General features: G+C 54.8%; 5 protein-coding genes across 5 annotated transcripts; 2 read left to right on the top strand and 3 right to left on the bottom strand.

Moving 5' to 3' along the window:
• Positions 1-192: 192 nt before the first annotated feature.
• J7T55_004377 (uncharacterized protein) lies at positions 193-3,347 on the bottom strand (the record flags this gene model as incomplete). Its single annotated transcript, XM_053132024.1, has 3 exons — positions 193-549; positions 623-2,614; positions 2,673-3,347. The coding sequence occupies 3 exons, from the start codon at positions 3,345-3,347 to the stop codon at positions 193-195; spliced, it is 3,024 nt and encodes a 1,007-aa protein (XP_052989990.1).
• Positions 3,348-4,234: 887 nt separating this feature from the next.
• On the bottom strand, positions 4,235-6,177 carry J7T55_004376 (uncharacterized protein; the record flags this gene model as incomplete). Its single annotated transcript, XM_053132023.1, has 2 exons — positions 4,235-5,894; positions 5,963-6,177. The coding sequence occupies 2 exons, from the start codon at positions 6,175-6,177 to the stop codon at positions 4,235-4,237; spliced, it is 1,875 nt and encodes a 624-aa protein (XP_052989989.1).
• A 761-nt stretch (positions 6,178-6,938) lies between these two features.
• J7T55_004375 (uncharacterized protein) lies at positions 6,939-11,314 on the top strand (the record flags this gene model as incomplete). Its single annotated transcript, XM_053132022.1, has 12 exons — positions 6,939-7,272; positions 7,333-7,973; positions 8,025-8,227; positions 8,292-9,195; positions 9,254-9,311; positions 9,988-10,041; positions 10,116-10,138; positions 10,195-10,205; positions 10,276-10,305; positions 10,359-10,442; positions 10,548-11,184; positions 11,246-11,314. The coding sequence occupies 12 exons, from the start codon at positions 6,939-6,941 to the stop codon at positions 11,312-11,314; spliced, it is 3,048 nt and encodes a 1,015-aa protein (XP_052989988.1).
• A 1,554-nt stretch (positions 11,315-12,868) lies between these two features.
• Positions 12,869-13,949, bottom strand: J7T55_004374 (splicing factor spf30; the record flags this gene model as incomplete). The annotated part of the gene is made up of 3 exons (XM_053132021.1): positions 12,869-12,954; positions 13,013-13,823; positions 13,896-13,949. The coding sequence occupies 3 exons, from the start codon at positions 13,947-13,949 to the stop codon at positions 12,869-12,871; spliced, it is 951 nt and encodes a 316-aa protein (XP_052989987.1).
• A 1,268-nt stretch (positions 13,950-15,217) lies between these two features.
• On the top strand, positions 15,218-17,002 carry J7T55_004373 (uncharacterized protein; the record flags this gene model as incomplete). Its single annotated transcript, XM_053132018.1, has 1 exon — positions 15,218-17,002. The coding sequence occupies one exon, from the start codon at positions 15,218-15,220 to the stop codon at positions 17,000-17,002; it is 1,785 nt and encodes a 594-aa protein (XP_052989986.1).
• Positions 17,003-17,509: the final 507 nt, after the last annotated feature.

Below are 17,509 nucleotides of genomic sequence, written 5' to 3'. Positions count from 1 at the left end.
ACACCAAGTGAAACTTCAGGAGTACCCAACGCCGACGTCGTCCTAGCCCGTATGCTGTGGCAGACGACTGATGAATCTAACCAGAAACACTGAACCACCAGCCTGGGGTATTATTGTCCAAACGTAGCATATCATCAACTCATCTCTCATCACACCAGAGGCCATCCCTCCCCCACCTCCGGGGTGACCTCATCACCACCGGCGCCCATAGACATCATCCTCCCTCCTGTGCGCCTTCTTCGGCGCCGGCTTGCTCCTAAAGTCCGCCAGCCCGTTCATCGCGTCGTCCTCGGCGCCGCCGGCACCGGCGCCGTGGGCATCGTCGTGGCGGGGCTTGAAGAGGTTGAGGAGGTCCTGCAGCGAGAGCTTGAGCGAGTCCTTGTTCTTCTTCATGCCGCCCTCGATGGCGTGCATTGCGAGCAGGCGCTTCTTCTCCTGCAGCTCGAGGATGCGCTCCTCGACCGTGTTCTTGACCGTGAGCTTGTACACGATGACGTCCACCGTCTGCGTGAGGCGGTGGACACGGTCTATGGCTTGTTCCTCGACGAACTAGCAGCTGGGTATTAGCAGACTGAGGGAGGACAACAGAGGAACGGGAGGAAAGGGGGGGCTGGTCACTCACAGGGTTCCAGAACGGCTCGATAATGATGACTCGAGTCGCAGCTGTCAGGTTGAGTCCCAGCGAACCACACTTCAGACTGCACAGCAGGATCCGCGTGTTCTTGTCGTTGCGCAGCCTATACAGACTCTCTTCGCGGGCATCATTCTTCATGCTGCCGTCGTACCGAACAAATTTGAAGCCTTCCTTGCGCAGGTACGGCTCCACCAGGTCCATCATGGATGTGAACTGGGAGAAGACGATGAACTTGTGCTCATGCGCCTCATTATGCAAGATCTTGATGATTTCCCGGATCTTGGACGAATTCATGAGATGAGCCTTGCTCTTGGCCCCTTTGTGAGGGGTGTACAAGATCTCTGTCTTTTCCAGTTCGGATTCTGAGACGCCTGAGTCGTCTTCATCAGAATCGCTCTGAGATCCGGATTCAGAGTCTGATTCTACTCTAGTCACCGGCTTCCGCTGTCTCTTCGATTTGACAGGGTGTGACTCGAACTTATCGATGGACACAAGGCTGTCATCATCAGAACCATCTACGTAGGTGGCCTGTGTGGCGACCTCGTCGTCGACGACGAAGCTGTCGAGTCGGCTGCCCGACTCGGACTCGGAGTGGTGTAATGAGTCGTCCGACCCGATATCCTCGCCCGTTCCTTCGGCGTTCTCGTCGTCAGTGCCGCCAGCCTTGCCTAGACGCAACTGGCCTCGCTGGTCCTCGTCCACGAGCCAACTGCCCTCTTCTTCCTCGTCGCTGCTGTCAATAACTACGTTCCGCTTGCGTGGTTGGCGCTGCTTCTCAGCTTTGCTCGCATGCTTCTTTGTCTTCTTTGTCTTTTTCTTGGTCTTGTTGATGCCCGTAAAATCTGCGTTGACTTCGTCCATGTTCGTTAAGCATTCCTCGCAATGTACTTCACCTCGTGCAGAGACGCCTTGGGGCAGATCGATCATACACAACTCGCACTTCTTGGCCTGGATACCCATGCCGCCCAAAGCGTCCGCGAGATCATCGACGCTCGTGTCCGCATTCTTCTGGTTAGAGGTATCGGTTGAGAGGGCGTCCTTGTCTTTGTCCAACTTGCTCCCCACCAGGCTGGGGTGGTTGCAAGCTTGCCTGAGCCGAAGGAGCAGCACCAAAGCGTTGGCGTAGTTGACTTTGTTCCTCATCATTGCCTCGAGACTCTTGTCCGCACGCTCCTCCAGCTTGTTGTAGAACCTCCGCTCAGACGGCGAGAACTCTGTGGAGACCGCCACGACCTTTCGCTCTGTAATCTTGAACTTCGATTCTGGAGCCTGGCTTGATCCATTCTTGGCGGCTGCCTCGAGAGCCTTCTTTCCACCCGGTAGTAAGGCGCCTTCTTCCTTAAGAATGTCCTTAGTGCGACGCTTCATAAAGGAGCGCAGGAGCGCATGCAGTCTGCGTATGGCGAGATGGCCCTTCCCATTCTTCATGGGCTTGTCTATGTTCTCCCGCCAATGCTGAAGGTTGTCGTAAGGCTGAATGCGCAGGAAGTTGACCAAACTCTGCAGCTCATCAAGATTGTTCTGCATAGGTGTGCCAGTCAAACACCACCGGAACTCCGAGCGCAGGGCGCAACAAGCTTTCGTGCCCTTGGCATTGCGATTCTTGATAGTGTGTGCCTCATCGAGGATCACCCGATACCAGTGCAGGCCGAAGCATCCTGCCTTGACCGTGTCCGAGGTGTAGTTGAATTCAGAGACCAGGATCTGGTAAGTGGTAATCACGACGTCGTACTTAGCGAGGTCCTGGAACCGCTTTGTACGATTCGGGCCGTGGTGAACACAGACACTGAGGCGATGCGATTTCGTCACCTTCTCCTGGATCTCTTGCTCCCACTGTCGGATCAACGCCAGGGGGGCAACCACCAGCGTGCCGCGCTCCACACCGTTCAGACTCTTCTTCCAATCTGGATGCTCCCTGTCCGGTCTGGGGTTGCTGAGGATGAGCGAGATGGACTGCAGCGTCTTGCCCAACCCCATATCCTACAAAGAAAGTTTAAGCACATGAACCGTCTGATATAGCAGCAATGTAGACACTTACATCCGCGAGAATGCCACCTTTGGGCACCTTGCCGCGCTTGACAGGGCCAAGCTCTCGGCCCCTCATCCACTTGACTCCCTCGACTTGATGTGGGAGAAGTTGGACCTTGATTCCCTCCAGCGTTCCGTCTTCTAAGTCACCCTTATTCTCTTGTTCATCGTCATCTTCCATCCCGCCCTCCAGCAGTGCCTTCAGGTCCTCGTTCGCTTTGGTAGGGTCGGTATAGAAGGTATTGTCCTCAAAGGCAGCATCGCTAGGGGCTGCCTTATAGTAAGACGACTGGACGTACTCTGGTGGGTGTGCTTTGGGGCTCAGAGAGCTGAACGTTTCTGGGCTTGACTCGGTGGGTTTGCGCGGGGGTAACTTCTGGTCTCTGTGTAGTTCTGGTCGATTCTTAGGCTGGATGAACATCTGGGAAGCGCCGGCTGCCTTCTGCTTAAGGCTGGACATCAGCTTTCCTGGCTTCCCAAAGACGGGCTTCTCTGAGCGCCCGAATCCCAGAGAGTTCAAAGTTTTGTGCCCACGTGTAGGCTCGGGGCTGTTCGTGAGATCAACGACTTGGTCTCTTGAGGCAGGTGAGCCAGCATTGTGGAGTGACTTGTTGGCAACCTGGGAATTGATGTTGTCGAGGTAGTCGTCGTCGTCGGAAGACTCGGCTCGCGTAAGGCGAGCCATAACGGCGACGTAAGGTGGCCCCTTGGTTCGAAGGCCAAGTTCTGTGTATCACTGTCGGTCTATCGAAGGGCAATTAAAGTCCCAGACGCGGTGTACTTTTCTCTCGCTCGCGTTTCGCAACGTGTTGGGTATTTTGACCGAGGCTGCACGGGGGCGAGAATTCAAGAGTGACAAAGGGTTGTCAGGCGCTCGAAGTGTGCGACGGCGGTGTGCATTCCCTGATTGAGTATTTGAGAAAACCTAATGGCTGCAAAAGAAAACCGCGGTCGATTTAGGAACGCGTGTCGTGGTCTAGAGTGCTGCAGGTTGAGTTGGCGGTTACAGTACATGCAGGTGAGGGGCGGCTTTGCGGGACCCTGGCTCCAGTAAGTAAACAGATGACATAGTCGACAAAGCGGCGGGGCGGTTGCTGCGACAGCGATGCTGCAGCCTGGCGCGAGTCACACACGGCCACACACAAGATACGGGGTCTATCAATTTTACATTGAATTTGTTTAATGCTGCTTTTCGCAACTCAGAGAAAACCATATTTAAGGCATCTTCTAATCTCGATCTCTTTACTGGGAAGGCCATGTACACCAAGCTTCTGATTCCAGGCCCTCATCCTCTCAAGAGACTTCCCATGACAAGGATAGGTTCCGATTGACTGGCATGACAAGGCTGCAGATACGGTTCTGTGGTGAGGGGTGCCACGCAACAATCTAGGAGACATTGATGGACAGGCCATGACCTGAACTTGGGGCAGCCAAAAGACTGGAAGCTATCTTGATTCTGCTACATGCTACTCCTTGATTCTGCCTTTCTAAACGCCACAGTGTATGAGTTCCCTCCCATCTATTCATAGCATTCTTTGTTCATATTTCGCTCTCGTGCAATCAGTGCAATTCTTATTTGGTAGGGGTATCAGTGTAAGGATCAAACCCAACGCGCCTTTCTGCCTCGTTCTTCGCCTTCCACCTTTCCTCCCCTTTCAGCCCTGTAGTCGACGTTTCCTCCAAGAAGAATGACAAGATATGGTCCGGTATCGACAAGTGCGCCGCCTGCTGAAACTCTTGGAGGCTTGTAAGCCGAATCAACATTTCCATCAGCGATAGTGACGAGGTAATCGCGCTGAATGGCGACCTAGCCACAAATTGCTCTTCCCGCCGAGCATCCAGCCTCTGCACATCTTTCGATGTGGGCGTGCCGGAAGTGTCGTTAATCCCTGTTGGGGACTGAATAGAGAGAGTCTTGATCTGTGCCATCAGATTTGCATCGAGTGAGGAATGATGAGATGCCGTTGGCCGCTTTGCTTTGACGTTGGGCACTGTTCGCTCGTCTTCACTGTCATCATCTGCTTCGTCTTCAGTGCCTGATGATCCGCAGTCACTGTCCTCTGAAAAGACCTCAAATGCGAGCCATTCAGGGTCGAGGTGAGGCGGGAGATGCAGGCCTAGTGGGTGGGGCTTCGCCACAGCGTTGCCGTCCGGGAGTCCATTTTCTTCACGTAGCTGACGATCGACTTCGTCTTGCTCGTAGTCAACATTACCATCACCTGAACCGCTGATAGCTTTCACCGGATTGTGTTGACGAGGTTCCATGGTCTCCTCTTCCACGTCGGAGTCGCCGGCGGCGTTCGTATTTCTCTTCAGAAGAAGTATGGGATTGTTGCCGGCCTCGTCAGAGTTTCCGATATTGAGGATTCTGCCACTGTCCGTGTAGAAGATTCGAGATATCTGATGGATGGGGATCGATTCGCGTATTCCGGCTTGAGTGATGGTGTCATATGGACGAGTCTTAGTGTCGCCGTCTTCATGCACTCTTCCATCGTTCAAATCCTCCACGAGCTCGAGATGGTACGAATATTCGTCGGGCCGCCCAAAAGCTTCGTCTCCTGGATAGCGTGAACTCTCGCCCGGCATAAAAAAGCCATCAGGAACGTATCCTTGGTTATGATCGAACGCCCACTGAATCGGGGTTCTGCAAAGCCGTACTCGAGCCTTGTGCAGGACCTCCTGCCATATAGGTCTTCTCTCACCCTCCCCAAATCCGTACGGCTCATCCTTCTGTGGGGAGCCTGCGCGGGATGGGTCTGGAGTAGCTGGTCTTGCGAGCTGGCGAGGGCCGTGCTGCGCTGTGGGCTGTGTGTGTCCCACGAAAAGCATGTAAAGGGACAGATGGAAGTTGGGGCCTATTTGGACGGGACGCGTGGGATCACTGGCAAATTGTGTATCCCCAAGGTTCAAGAAGAAGCTAGCCTGGAGGAATCGCGACGGCGATATGCCCGTGGGCATGGACGAGGACAGCGTTTCTCCTGAGGCGGTGATTGCGATTTGCAGAGACGGGATCTCTCTGTCAATCCGTGCCAACAGCGCCTTGATGTCACGAATGATGCTCCGCAACTCGGCATGATGTGCTTCGGCGGTCTTGGCCTTCGTCCCAGACCTCTGAGACCCTTCTTCTGCGATGGCAGCATTTTCCAGTCTCGTGCCAAGGGAAACAATATCGCGGTGCAGAGACTTCGCCAAGGGAACGGCAGATTCAAGAAAGACGTTGCCTCGTCCAGACCTAGAGAAGTCCTTGTCAGCCTCTTCCTATGGAGTGACTGCTCGAAGGGCCACTAAGACGCAACTGACTTAAACTCTATCAAGTCTATAACGGGCGACAGGATCTTGACCTTGCTGTTGAGCTGGTCTTGCAGGCTCTTGAGCTCTGCGCGAACGGCTCTATCATCAACAGTCTTGAGCAGTCTCGAGCACTGCCCAACAGCATAGCTCGAAGTAAGGGCAATCCCAGAACGGATGGCATAGTTGACGGCTTGCGCCCCGAGCCGCCCTAGCAGGGCGTCCATAGTTAGGTCGAATTATGCGAGGACCACCACACCCTACCTCACCCAACTTGACCGTCTTGGGAAGCAATTGCAGGCTGGTTCATGGCCTTGTAGAAGTGTGGACTTGACGGGATAATCTGTTTGTTAAAAGAGCCTCAACCAGGCCCCCAAACAAAACTTTGTCTCAAAGGGAACCAATGTTGGCAAACCCTCTTGTTGTCTGGTTTAGGTGAACTGTGTTGCGTTGGAGGGGCGAGTGTAGAGTTGACCACTGGCACTGTATATTGGGTGGAGTTGCTGTGAGCCTTGACCGTGTCTTTGTCCTTGGCAAGACTGTGTGACTCTCCACAGGGCAGCAGCCTAAGGCCAGCCCACTCAGGCGTCATGGTGGGGCAAAAATCATACAGATCGTTCACCCCGCCGCCCAAAGTACGCACCAAATCCTTTACAGCATCTACTCAGACTCCAACCCGCCCTCCCTGCCATCAGCAATTCCCAGAGTCCAAACTGTGGGCGCAGTTAGGCATCAATAGAAAAAAGGAGTCATATTGAAAGGAGAGGAGACTCATACCCCAGCGCCTTGCCCATCCCAAACCTGATCAACGGGCAGCTTTCCTAGCCAGGACGACCAAACCTAACCCCTGCATTTTGTGGGCTCCCGGGCAAGCTGTTGCTACTACTGCTGCGAACATTGAAATAGTCTCGCAGACACCACCCAACACTACGCCCTCTTCCGCTCTACCACCATATTCACCCGGGACAACAATCCGACAACGTCCATCATGTCGAACCTCAACTCTTGGGAAGATGACCCTGCGGCTCAGGAAGAGAACCTGGCCCAGCAGGCCCAGCAGATGAACTTGGGCAACCAGCCCCAGGCCCAGTCGCAAGGCGGCTTCCGTCCTGGTGCCGCCTCCTTTACACCTGGCGCCCCATCCTTTCAACCCGGACAACCCTATGGCACAGGGGCTTACGGCGCCCCCCAGTACCAGCAAGGTTACTATGGTGGCCAACAAGGCTACTATTCACAGTACGGCGGCCAGCAGGGCTACGCGCAGTACGGGCAGGGTGGCTATGGCAACGTCTACGGTCAGGGCCAGTACAATCAGGGATATGGTACGCCTCTCAAACATACCAGCAACCTCTCACAAGACTCTTGACTGACATGAAAACCAGGCCAATATCAGGGACAAGGATTTCAAGGACAAGCCCCACAACAGCAACAAACACAAGCTCCTAGGCAAACTCCCACTATTGCTAAGCGACCGACCGACACCGCTGCTGCGTCTTCCGAACCCGCGCCCAAGCCTACCGTTTCCAAGGAGGGCGGCACAAAGGTTTTGAGCATCGGAGGTGATGCTCCCAAGCCTAAGGCTAAGGTTCTCTCGATTGGCGCCACGGCGCCTCCCAAGGAAGAAGCAAAGAAGGAGGAGGCTGCGCCAGAATCCAAGGACTCCACGGCTGAAGATGGAGCCAAGGTTGCGGCAGCAAAGGCGATTGAGAAGACTGGCGAGAAGACCTCCTCGGAGAATGCGTCCTCTGGCAAAACATCCCCTACACCATCCTCCGGGCGATCTAGCCCTTCACGAGGCGGCTCTAAGGGCGTCACTCGTGATGCCGTTGCTGTGGAGCAGGAGCAGACTGCTGATGTCGATGAGGAGACTTTGAAGGATATGTACGGCAAGGAGCATGTCAACATCATCTTTATCGGTCACGTTGATGCTGGAAAGTCTACGCTTGGCGGTTCTATTCTCGTGGTCACAGGCATGGTCGATCAGAGGACACTGGACAAGTATAAGAAGGAGGCCAAGGATATGGTACGTTCTTCTTGCCAGCGAGTGCTTTCATTCTGCTGACTGTGGTACTAGGGTAACCCATCGTGGTACCTTTCATGGGTTTTGGATCTCACAAATGAAGAAAGATCAAAGGGTAAGACTGTCGAAGTTGGGCGAGGATTTTTCGAGACGGAAAAGCGGAAGTACAGTGTTCTGGATGCACCTGGCCACAAGACATACGTGCCAAACATGATTGGCGGAGCCTCGCAAGCAGACGTTGGCATTCTTGTCATCAGGTAAGGATGAGTATCTTAGCGGACCGAGTCTTGTGCAAAAACGTTGAAGCTGACAAAATCACAGTGCACGAAAGGGCGAGTACGAAACTGGATTCGAGAAGGGTGGCCAGACACGTGAGCACGCCATGCTGGCCAAGACCCAAGGTGTCAACAAGTTGGTCGTGGTGATCAACAAGATGGACGACCCGACAGTGGAATGGTCACATGATCGTTACAAGGAGTGCACAACCAAACTGGCCACTTTCCTTAAAGGTACAGGATACAACTTGAAGACAGATGTGTTCTTCATGCCGGCCGCGGCCCAGTCATTGATGAACATCAAGGACAGGCTACCAGAAGGAGTCGCACCCTGGTACGATGGACCATCACTGCTGGAGTACCTTGACGAAATGAAGGCCCTGGAACGGAAGATCAATGCGCCTTTCATGATGGCTGTGGCTGGCAAATACCGCGACATGGGCACCATGATCGAGGGCCGTGTTGAGGCCGGTGTGGTGAAGAAGGGCATGACTTTGACCATGATGCCCAACAAGGCCAAGATCGACGTCTCTGCAATCTACGGCGAGCAGGAGGATGAGATTCCCCACGCACAGTGCGGTGACCAAGTACGACTGCGTCTCCGAGGTATCGAGGAGGACGACATCCTCCCCGGATTTGTTCTCTGCTCGCCGAAGCGCCTGGTTCACTGTGTTAAGTCGTTTGACGCCCAGATCCGCATTTTGGATCTGAAATCTATCCTGTCCGCGGGTTTTAACTGTGTGCTCCACGTCCACGCAGCGATCGAAGAGGTCACATTCGCAGCCCTACTGCACAGTCTTCAAAAGGGCACCAACCGCAAGAGCAAGCGACCACCGACGCACGCAAAGAGGGGTGACAGCATTATTGCGCGAATGGAGGTGACTGGTGCCTCGGGTGCGGTGTGTGTTGAGAGATTTGAGGACTACCCTCAGATGGGTCGCTTTACGCTGGTAAGTACTTGTCCGTCACCACACGTTAAGACTGTTCCTGTGATTAACCGTCCTGCAGCGTGACCAAGGCCAGACGATCGCTATTGGCAAGATCATCAAGCTCAACACTGAGGAAGGTGCCTAAGCGGCCTGCGGAAAAGGGCAAGGAGCTACTATATCTCGAGGATCATGGACGACCTTGTAGGCCTCCGACCAGTGAGCAGGTCCCATACTTGTAGATAGATCTCGAGAGCCGCAGAAGGATAGACTGGTACTATGGTCACCAGTCATTGCACAGGTGTAGATGCCGGTGCAGCACCTCATACCATGGCCCGACCATGAGATGAGTTAAATCAAAAGCTGGATTTTACTTGGGTGTGTTGGCTGGGCCCATCAAGAGATGCATCCATACTCGCTTGTGCAATATACATATAAATACACCTACCTAGTCTGGGTACGGCTGTACCCGGGATGCCAATTACATATCACCCAATACTCAGCCTCCTGGCTGCTACTATGTAGAAATTCCAAATGCCCCAACCGTGCATGTTCGGCTAAACGTGGGGAACTCGCAGGGGTCCATTACAATGCTTGAATGCTGGTAGGCTTGCCGTGGTCCGATGCCGCTAGGGCAGTGTGGAGGATTTGCGCGCCGGCCGCGCTGATAAGATTCAATCTGCGCTCCATAGCTCAATTATTTCCCCGTCCCTTCTTTCCCACTCCATCCACGTCCAGCCTTTGGTTTATGTAAGTCGCCCTCCACGGGGGTTTTGCAGATCCAGGAGTCCAATCGCTAATGTGCTTTCCGAACAGCCGTCAAGATGTCTTCCGATAAGCCTCTGCCCTTCATATACCAGTTTGCCGCCGGTGTGTACTGCAATGCCGACTCGGGCTGTCGCAATATATCCTGAGAACTTATGGCTGACCTTTCATCCTCATAGGCGCTGTCGCCGGTGTGTCAGAAGTATGTACAACCATTGCCTAAGTTCAATTTGCTTGCTAACATGTCTCCACCTTTAGATTCTGGTTATGTATGTCATGGACGACAACACCGCACTTGGAGGCCGCATTGGCGTGAATTATGCTGATCGTTCAACCCAGGTACCCACTGGACGTCGTCAAGACCAGAGTGTAAGGGTCTCACAAACCACGCAATGAGGGTTCACTTCTGACAATCTCAACAGGCAATTGCAGACCGGCAAGGGAGTTGGCGCGGACTCCTACAATGGCATGTTCGACTGCTTCCAGAAGATTATCCGACATGAGGGGTGCGTATACGATCTCCTTCCTCCTCCGATCACTCATGCGATGGAACCATATACCACATAATCGGCAAACACGTTTCACGGGCGCTGACAAGATACACCGGGCAGTTTCTCCCGGCTGTACCGTGGCATCACCGCCCCGATTCTGATGGAAGCGCCCAAGCGAGCCACCAAGTTCGCAGCCAACGACGAGTGGGGCAAGTTCTACAGGAAGGCATTCGGCGCCGAGAAGATGACGCAGCCGCTCTCCGTTCTCACCGGCGCGACCGCCGGAGCCACCGAGTCCTTCGTGGTCGTCCCCTTCGAGCTCGTCAAGATCCGCCTGCAGGACAAGGCCAACGCGAGCAAGTACAACGGCATGCTGGACGTGGTCGCCAAGACGGTCAGGCAGGAGGGCATCCTCGCCATGTACCAGGGCCTCGAGAGCACCTTGTGGAGGCACATCCTGTGGAACGCGGGCTACTTCGGCTGCATCTTCCAGGTGCGCCAGCTGCTCCCCAAGGCGGCCGACAAGAAGGGCCAGATGGTCAATGACATCCTCGCGGGCACTGTCGGCGGCACTGTGGGAACGATATTGAACACGCCCCTGGATGTCGTCAAGTCGCGCATCCAGAACAGCGTCAAGGTGCCGGGTGTCACGCCCAAGTACAACTGGGCTTTCCCGGCTGTTGGCACGGTGCTGAAGGAGGAGGGTTTCGCGGCGCTGTACAAGGGTTTCCTGCCCAAAGTGCTGAGATTAGGACCGGTAAGTCATTGCCCGAAACCACGCTGCCCAAATTCTTAAATTGCTGACTGTGGGGTATCAGGGTGGTGGTATTCTTCTCGTGGTCTTCCAGGGCGTCACGGACTTTTTCAGGAAGCTTCAAAAGGATTGAACACGGGCATAGACGGGTTAGATCAACGATTAGGGCACGGTTTCTTGGGCATATACGGTCTGGATTGTGTCAAGCACGTGTTAGACAGACAGATACCACGCACACGTTATCCCTCCAGCTGAGGCACGTCCTGACCACTTGATCCTTGACGTCTTCGTTGTAAAAATGAGGGTGCCCTGTCCGCCGGGAGCGGGAATTCTCAACGTGTGGCTCTCGACGATTGATTCGACGGTAGCGGGAACCTTGAAGGCGCGCAACTGTGTGCTATACGCAGCTTGCTCGTCTCGCAGCACACGTGACCTGCCTCCACTGTTTACCTGGTCTCACCATTCAGTTAAAAGCGCGAAGCAAAGAAGAGGGGCGATACAGGGCTCTCGGCCTCGGCCTCGAGTCCGGGCCAAGTACTCGGCCGCAGCGAGTGACGCTGTACTTCTACCGAAAACTTGCCGGATGCTGGGGAAGCTGTACTCCCTATATAATAATGACAGCCTCTGCCGTCCTTCTCTTCACAACGGGCTGGCTGGGATCTCCCGGACTATAACATCTCGTCCTAGGTTCTGTTGCAGTAAAGCCTGTCTACTAGCTGGCGTAACATCAGCCAGGGACTTGAATGCCTCAACAACGAGTCTATGACATGTCCAGGGAGCCTGTAACACCAGGTGAGACAGCGCAGTGGAAATTCTTGAATGGAACAATATGCACGCCTTTTCTCATTGGCACCGGACTGATTGTGGCTATATGAAAGATGAAGTTCTCCACTTGTGCCAGGCCAGAGTGAACAAAAAGTACAAGCGGCCAGCCACCTTCTATATTAGAGAATCGAAGTTAAATGGGCTACATAATTACTGATATCATTTACGGGAATGATCCTTGCTGACGCCGCCTACAACAGAGGCATGATGACCTCTCAATCAGCAAACGGAGAAAAGCTAGTGGTCCAGTTGGACAGCGGGCGACAGTTCGTGGAAAACCGTGTCAAAGATTTATTGGGGGAACCGCAGTCCGGGAGTCTCGGAAAATTGTGCCAACCCCTTGAAAAGAGAAAAGGGGCAGAACTTCCACGGGCAAATGTGAGACGAAAACCAGATTACGTGGAAGTGCGAATGCCGGAATGGCGCAAAGCGGCAGGGTAGCAGCCCTGGCACGAATAGGCGACATAACAACAAAGAGCCTATGGGAACTTAGCATCGATCCAAAGAGTGGTGGTTTGGGGAAATCACGATATTCCAATATATGCGGCTGGCCGTACGGTGAGCGCAGCAGGTATGCCGAAACACACAGCAAGCCTGTTCCTATAGACAGAGTACGCTAAGCTTGACCAGAGACTGGAACAGGCCGTCTCGTTGGCGTAGGAGAAGAAAAGCCAAGTTAGCCTCCATATAACAAATCAGAGGTGCTTTACCGTATAGTAGAAGTCCACCTAGACCCAACGCCCTTCACAAGCCACGACAAGGTGCCGATCCCGCCGATCCCGCCCGTTACGCCATAATCCCAGATTCGATGAGCTTGAAGAGGTCTGTCCAAGGATGGGAGGCCCTGCAGCAGAAAATCAACTTAGTCAATGTCCTCATTTGGTTGGTAAACGTGACGACTCCGAGTAGGATCCTTGCGCATGGTCTGGCCAGACCCAGTGAACCCAACTATGAAATCAAAGTCAGCGATGATTCACTCTAGGGGGAGGAGGGCAGTGATACTAACCTCGTCCATGAACGCCGTCTGGTGTGCGGAACATGCTGTCCTTCTTTTGGGATTTCCCAAATTTGGATTTGGCGTTGAAGTCTTGCCACTTGGACTTTCCCTTCTCGAGCTCCTTGTTCGCCTTGATCTTCTTGAACTTTTTAACCGGCTTCTCGCCGTCGGCAGCGGCATTCTTCTCGGCCTGTGGGTACACGCTCGGTGCGGACGTGAGGACGATGCCATTATTGACGCTCGTTGATCCGCCAGGCGTTGTTGCTCCAGATGCAGTCGGGCTGTTCAAGCTGCCGCCCGCGGCGGAAGGGCCTGCGGCCGGGTTACTGCCATCGGCCTTGCGCTTGTTGCTAATGGGGCGAATGTTGTTGGAGCGCAGTGTCTCGCTGGTATCGTAGCTCTTAAACTTGACGGTATAGATGGGCTGCGTGGACGACCCGGTGACGGCCGTGATGCGTGCCGGGTAGAATCCCTTGTCACCCGAGACCCACTTAGCAAGAACTGTATCATTGACCTGGTAGGAGATGGGGATAGCCGACTCTGCTGCTGCGGCGGCAGCTGCTTCTTGCCTGTCCTTCTCCTCCTGCGCGGCCTTCTTGAAGGCTGGATGGTTTTCCCGCGACCACTTCTCAGGTGTTGGTTCTGCCGGTGTGGACAGGTTCTTCGGAGGGGCGGCTGCAGGCGCCGGTGCAGCTCGTTTGGGCTGGATGTCGGCGATGGACTCATTGATCATGTTGATCATCTCATCCAGCTCAGCCTTGAGGGCGAGCAGCTCGGCACTTTCGGGGTCATCTTTGAGGGATGTGGAGACTATGTCCAGCTGGACTGTTGTTAGCAGATGGCAAGATGCTGCTTGGAAGATGGAATCTAGGTAAGGGCAGAGGCGACATACCTGTTCCTGGTAGGCCTTCTTCTCCTCCTCGAATTGTGTAAGCTGTGCACTCATTTTGAGTAATGTTTCCACCACGATCTTGGAGAAGCTATCCGAGAGTACCTGAGCTGAGGAGAGACGTCACGGTGGGGTCAAGGACAATGGCGTGGGGTCGCTGTGATATCGATGATGTTGACGCGAGACTGTGCTGCTGGGAAGAGGGTGAATTAGTGAACGTTGAAAGTATGCAGCCTCGGGGCAGTGATAACGGAGATTACGGTAGTGTGGGTTGGTGCCTGCCGGTGACGACGGCCAAACTGCTGTGCGTACCGTACCGAGACTAAGACTGAGACTGACTAGACTAATTGCAGAGGGGGAAAGGTAGGCGGGAGGGGTGTGGTTCTTTCCGGCGGTGCCCGGACCCCAAGACGGAAAGCGGCCTGCTAGTCGTGCCTTCCATGGTCTTCTTTGCCTGGCACGCCTGGTAAGGTCTAACTAAGGTTCCAAGGCACCAAGGACTAAGGGACTAAGGACCCAGTTTGTCCCGCAAAGAGGCGGTCACGGCTGACGGGGTGCCCAGCTTAAGCTACCTAGGTACGGCCCCTAGGTACTGTACCCAGGCGGCCAGGTAGGTACCTGTTCTGGGGGCCATAGTGTCTACACTAGGAAGACTATGTGGTCTGTCTCCGTCGTCCTCCGTATCGGCGGGTAGGTACCGTGGTGGGCTAGATTCGAATCGAATCGACGTCCACACTGCTAGTTTGCGCAAATTGGCTTGACACTTCTTCTCATTACGTCGTCGAGGGTCGGGTCAATCAATAATCAATCTCCTTCTCCCTCTCGAGGGGAAACGATTGGCCATCATCTTGACGTGGCACAATCTCATTCATTCATTTTCTTTTTCTTGCATCCATTGACCATCCCAGTTCTTGCTTGTGACTGTCAGTTCAGTCACAGTCAGCCAGCTCCAGACACTCATCATTGTCCTCTGCCGCCAAAGACTCCGACAGCGCTGTCATACATTCTGCTCAGGTCTTCCTTGCGCCTCCAGGTCGCTTCCCCTCCGCCAGGACCAGTCCGTCGGCGCAAAAAGCAAAGTTCGCGCCCACCTCGAGCCAGGCAGCCTCCAATCCGCGACATTCTGCCCAGTCCTTCCCCAAATTTGCAAGGAATCTCCTACACCGGAGCGCACACCGTCACCGTCGCTGGACTGTCCCACGCGGGCACATCCGCCCACACATCCCAGGGCGGTGGAAGGGAACTGCCAGTGAGTAAGGCTTTGGAGAGCCGGAGAGACGGTGAGAGAGGGACAGAGCAGCCAGTCGTCCAGAGAACAAGCAACCATGGCCAGGGACAGGGAACGGGGAGACAGCATCTCGCCGTCTGCCGGCCAATCAAAACGAGCTGCAAATCAGCAAGACAGCGATTCATTGGACAGCGACCAGACGCATCACAGTCAACAGCATCATAATCAGCAGCAGCGCACGCATCACAAACCCCAGAGACACCATGTCGGAGGTGGAGGAGCCCGCTTACATGCAAGAGTCCCGTCATCAAAAGGACTCTCCAAGCACAACACCTCCACGTCTTCCACAAAACTAAACCGCCGAGTCACATCTCCCTCACCAGAGCGATCCACCGGGCTTACCGCGAACCACCGCCGAAATCCCTCGTCCGAGGTGAAACTTACCCGCAACCCGTCCACGACAAGCCTCAAGAAGAACCATTCCCAGACCAGCCTGAAGCGCAACCGCTCCCAAGTCGAAGTCGCCAAGCGGAACAAGTCTTCGGGCCAGCTGAAGCGGTCCTCCTCAGAGAAGGCTGTCAACAAGGTCAAGTCTTCCAAGTCGGCGGTGCACTTCGATCTCGGCAACGACGGCCAGGAAGACGAATGGATCGATGCTAGCAGCTCTGCGTCCCCCTATTTGTCACGACGCGGATCTGTCAACACCAGTGGCCAGTCATCGGGGAATGCACACGGGAGCGCAGCCGGGAGTCCAGCAGCAGGCATAAACGGCGACGAGGAACCCACCCCCCTAGCGGAGCCGCAGAAGCTCCTCTTTGCCGGGGACAAGGAGCACAGCCGGACTCTGACATCAAAGTTGCTTCAGCGGACACCATCACATAGTGCTACCACTGGCATGTCCAATACAATGGCAATGGCGCGGGCTACGTCGCCCGATAGTCGGCATTCTGCCAGTACACTGTCTGTGACGCCGGCGCAGCCCCAGGGCGTTGTTGGAAGCAACGGACAGGAGGAGGTTACATCACGATTCGTTTCGCAGACAGCGGCTAGTTCGTTCTACACGTCCGGCGAGCCGGGCTCGGGGCCTAAGAGGCCCAGGTCCATGGGAAACTTCCCTGGATCAGCGGACAATGGACTACCCGAGACCACTCAAGCCCGTGATGACGACGACTTAACAGACGAGGAGGACACTGGTGTTACAAGCAGTGCGATAGCAACCACGGCCCGATCCAGAGAGGTGGGCGCCGTGGCGGCAGCACCGTCTGAAAAGAGCCGGACACAGCAGAAAATAAATCTGCAACGCGCCAGCTCGTCCATGGAGCCAGTCCGTCACCGGCACTCCGCAATTGGCGGCTTCGCGGCTGAGGTGGCCGAGGTGGCCGGCCCCTTGCTAGGTGGTGCAGGGTACGAAGCGCAGGATCCGAGAGTCAACAGGCTTCTCGAGCGTACCGGGGTTGAGTATAACATAGTACGTCGCTACCAAAATCCCGTCGCTCGCAGCCTGGCACGGCTGGCACAGATGCCTGGCAACGACAAAGCGAGGAGGATACCACGGCCAGGTACATCCGGAGGGGCGGGCAGCCGTAGCTCTGTGAACTTGGCCGGTGGTGGGCAATTCGGACTCAGCCAGAGCTTTAGAGACGTCAGGGACGGCAGCAACGGTGCACGGGGACCGCCGACTCCCAAGAGAGCGAACACATCGGTCAGGCACAACGGCGCAGGTTCCAGCTTGGACACGGATGACGGTGGTGCCAGCAGACTGCACGAGGGGCAAGGCCTCAGCGGAGCTAGTCTGGTCAACGGGGATGATGATGATGGGATCCAGGCGATACTAAGGAGCATGTGGGACAAGAGCACTTTAGACTTAGCCGCGAGCCAGTAAGGGCGCTCAATACGTTGGCCAATCTGCACGGATTGATGCTTTTCTTTTTTCTCTTTTTTTTTGTTGGTTCCAGTGGGCCATGCGCGCAGTCTCTATTATGAACTGTGGTCCCACTGGCCAAGGTTGTTCGGCGTTGGGGCATAGCGTCGCTGCGAGGCATTTACCAAGGCACGGAAAAGGACACCAAAGACGGCAGGATCAGGGTCCGAGGCCCTTATGGTCTTCATTGACACTTCAGAATCCAAGGATGAGCAATTTGAGCATGTCTTTCAGTGAAGCGAAGGTATCACACGGATGTGCCTTTGCGTGAGTGGGCACGCTGGCGAGAACATGGCGAGCGGTTCCCATTGTGATATGCAAGAGTGCCTAATAGATTTGGTTTCGTAGCAGCGTGCCACTTCCTGCCACACAAAATTGCATGTCTTCTAATCCTGATGGACGACACCAGGCCACTTTCGCGAGAGCTTGGCTCATCGAGCTGCGTGTTACGCGTAGCATCGGAAATCA

Source organism: Diaporthe amygdali, assembly GCF_026229845.1.
Source record: "Diaporthe amygdali strain CAA958 chromosome Unknown NODE_29_length_634662_cov_65_424859, whole genome shotgun sequence".
NCBI classification, from domain to species: domain Eukaryota; kingdom Fungi; phylum Ascomycota; class Sordariomycetes; order Diaporthales; family Diaporthaceae; genus Diaporthe; species Diaporthe amygdali.
Note: the sequence above shows the minus strand (reverse complement) of the source record. Positions and strands in the feature narration are given on the sequence as shown.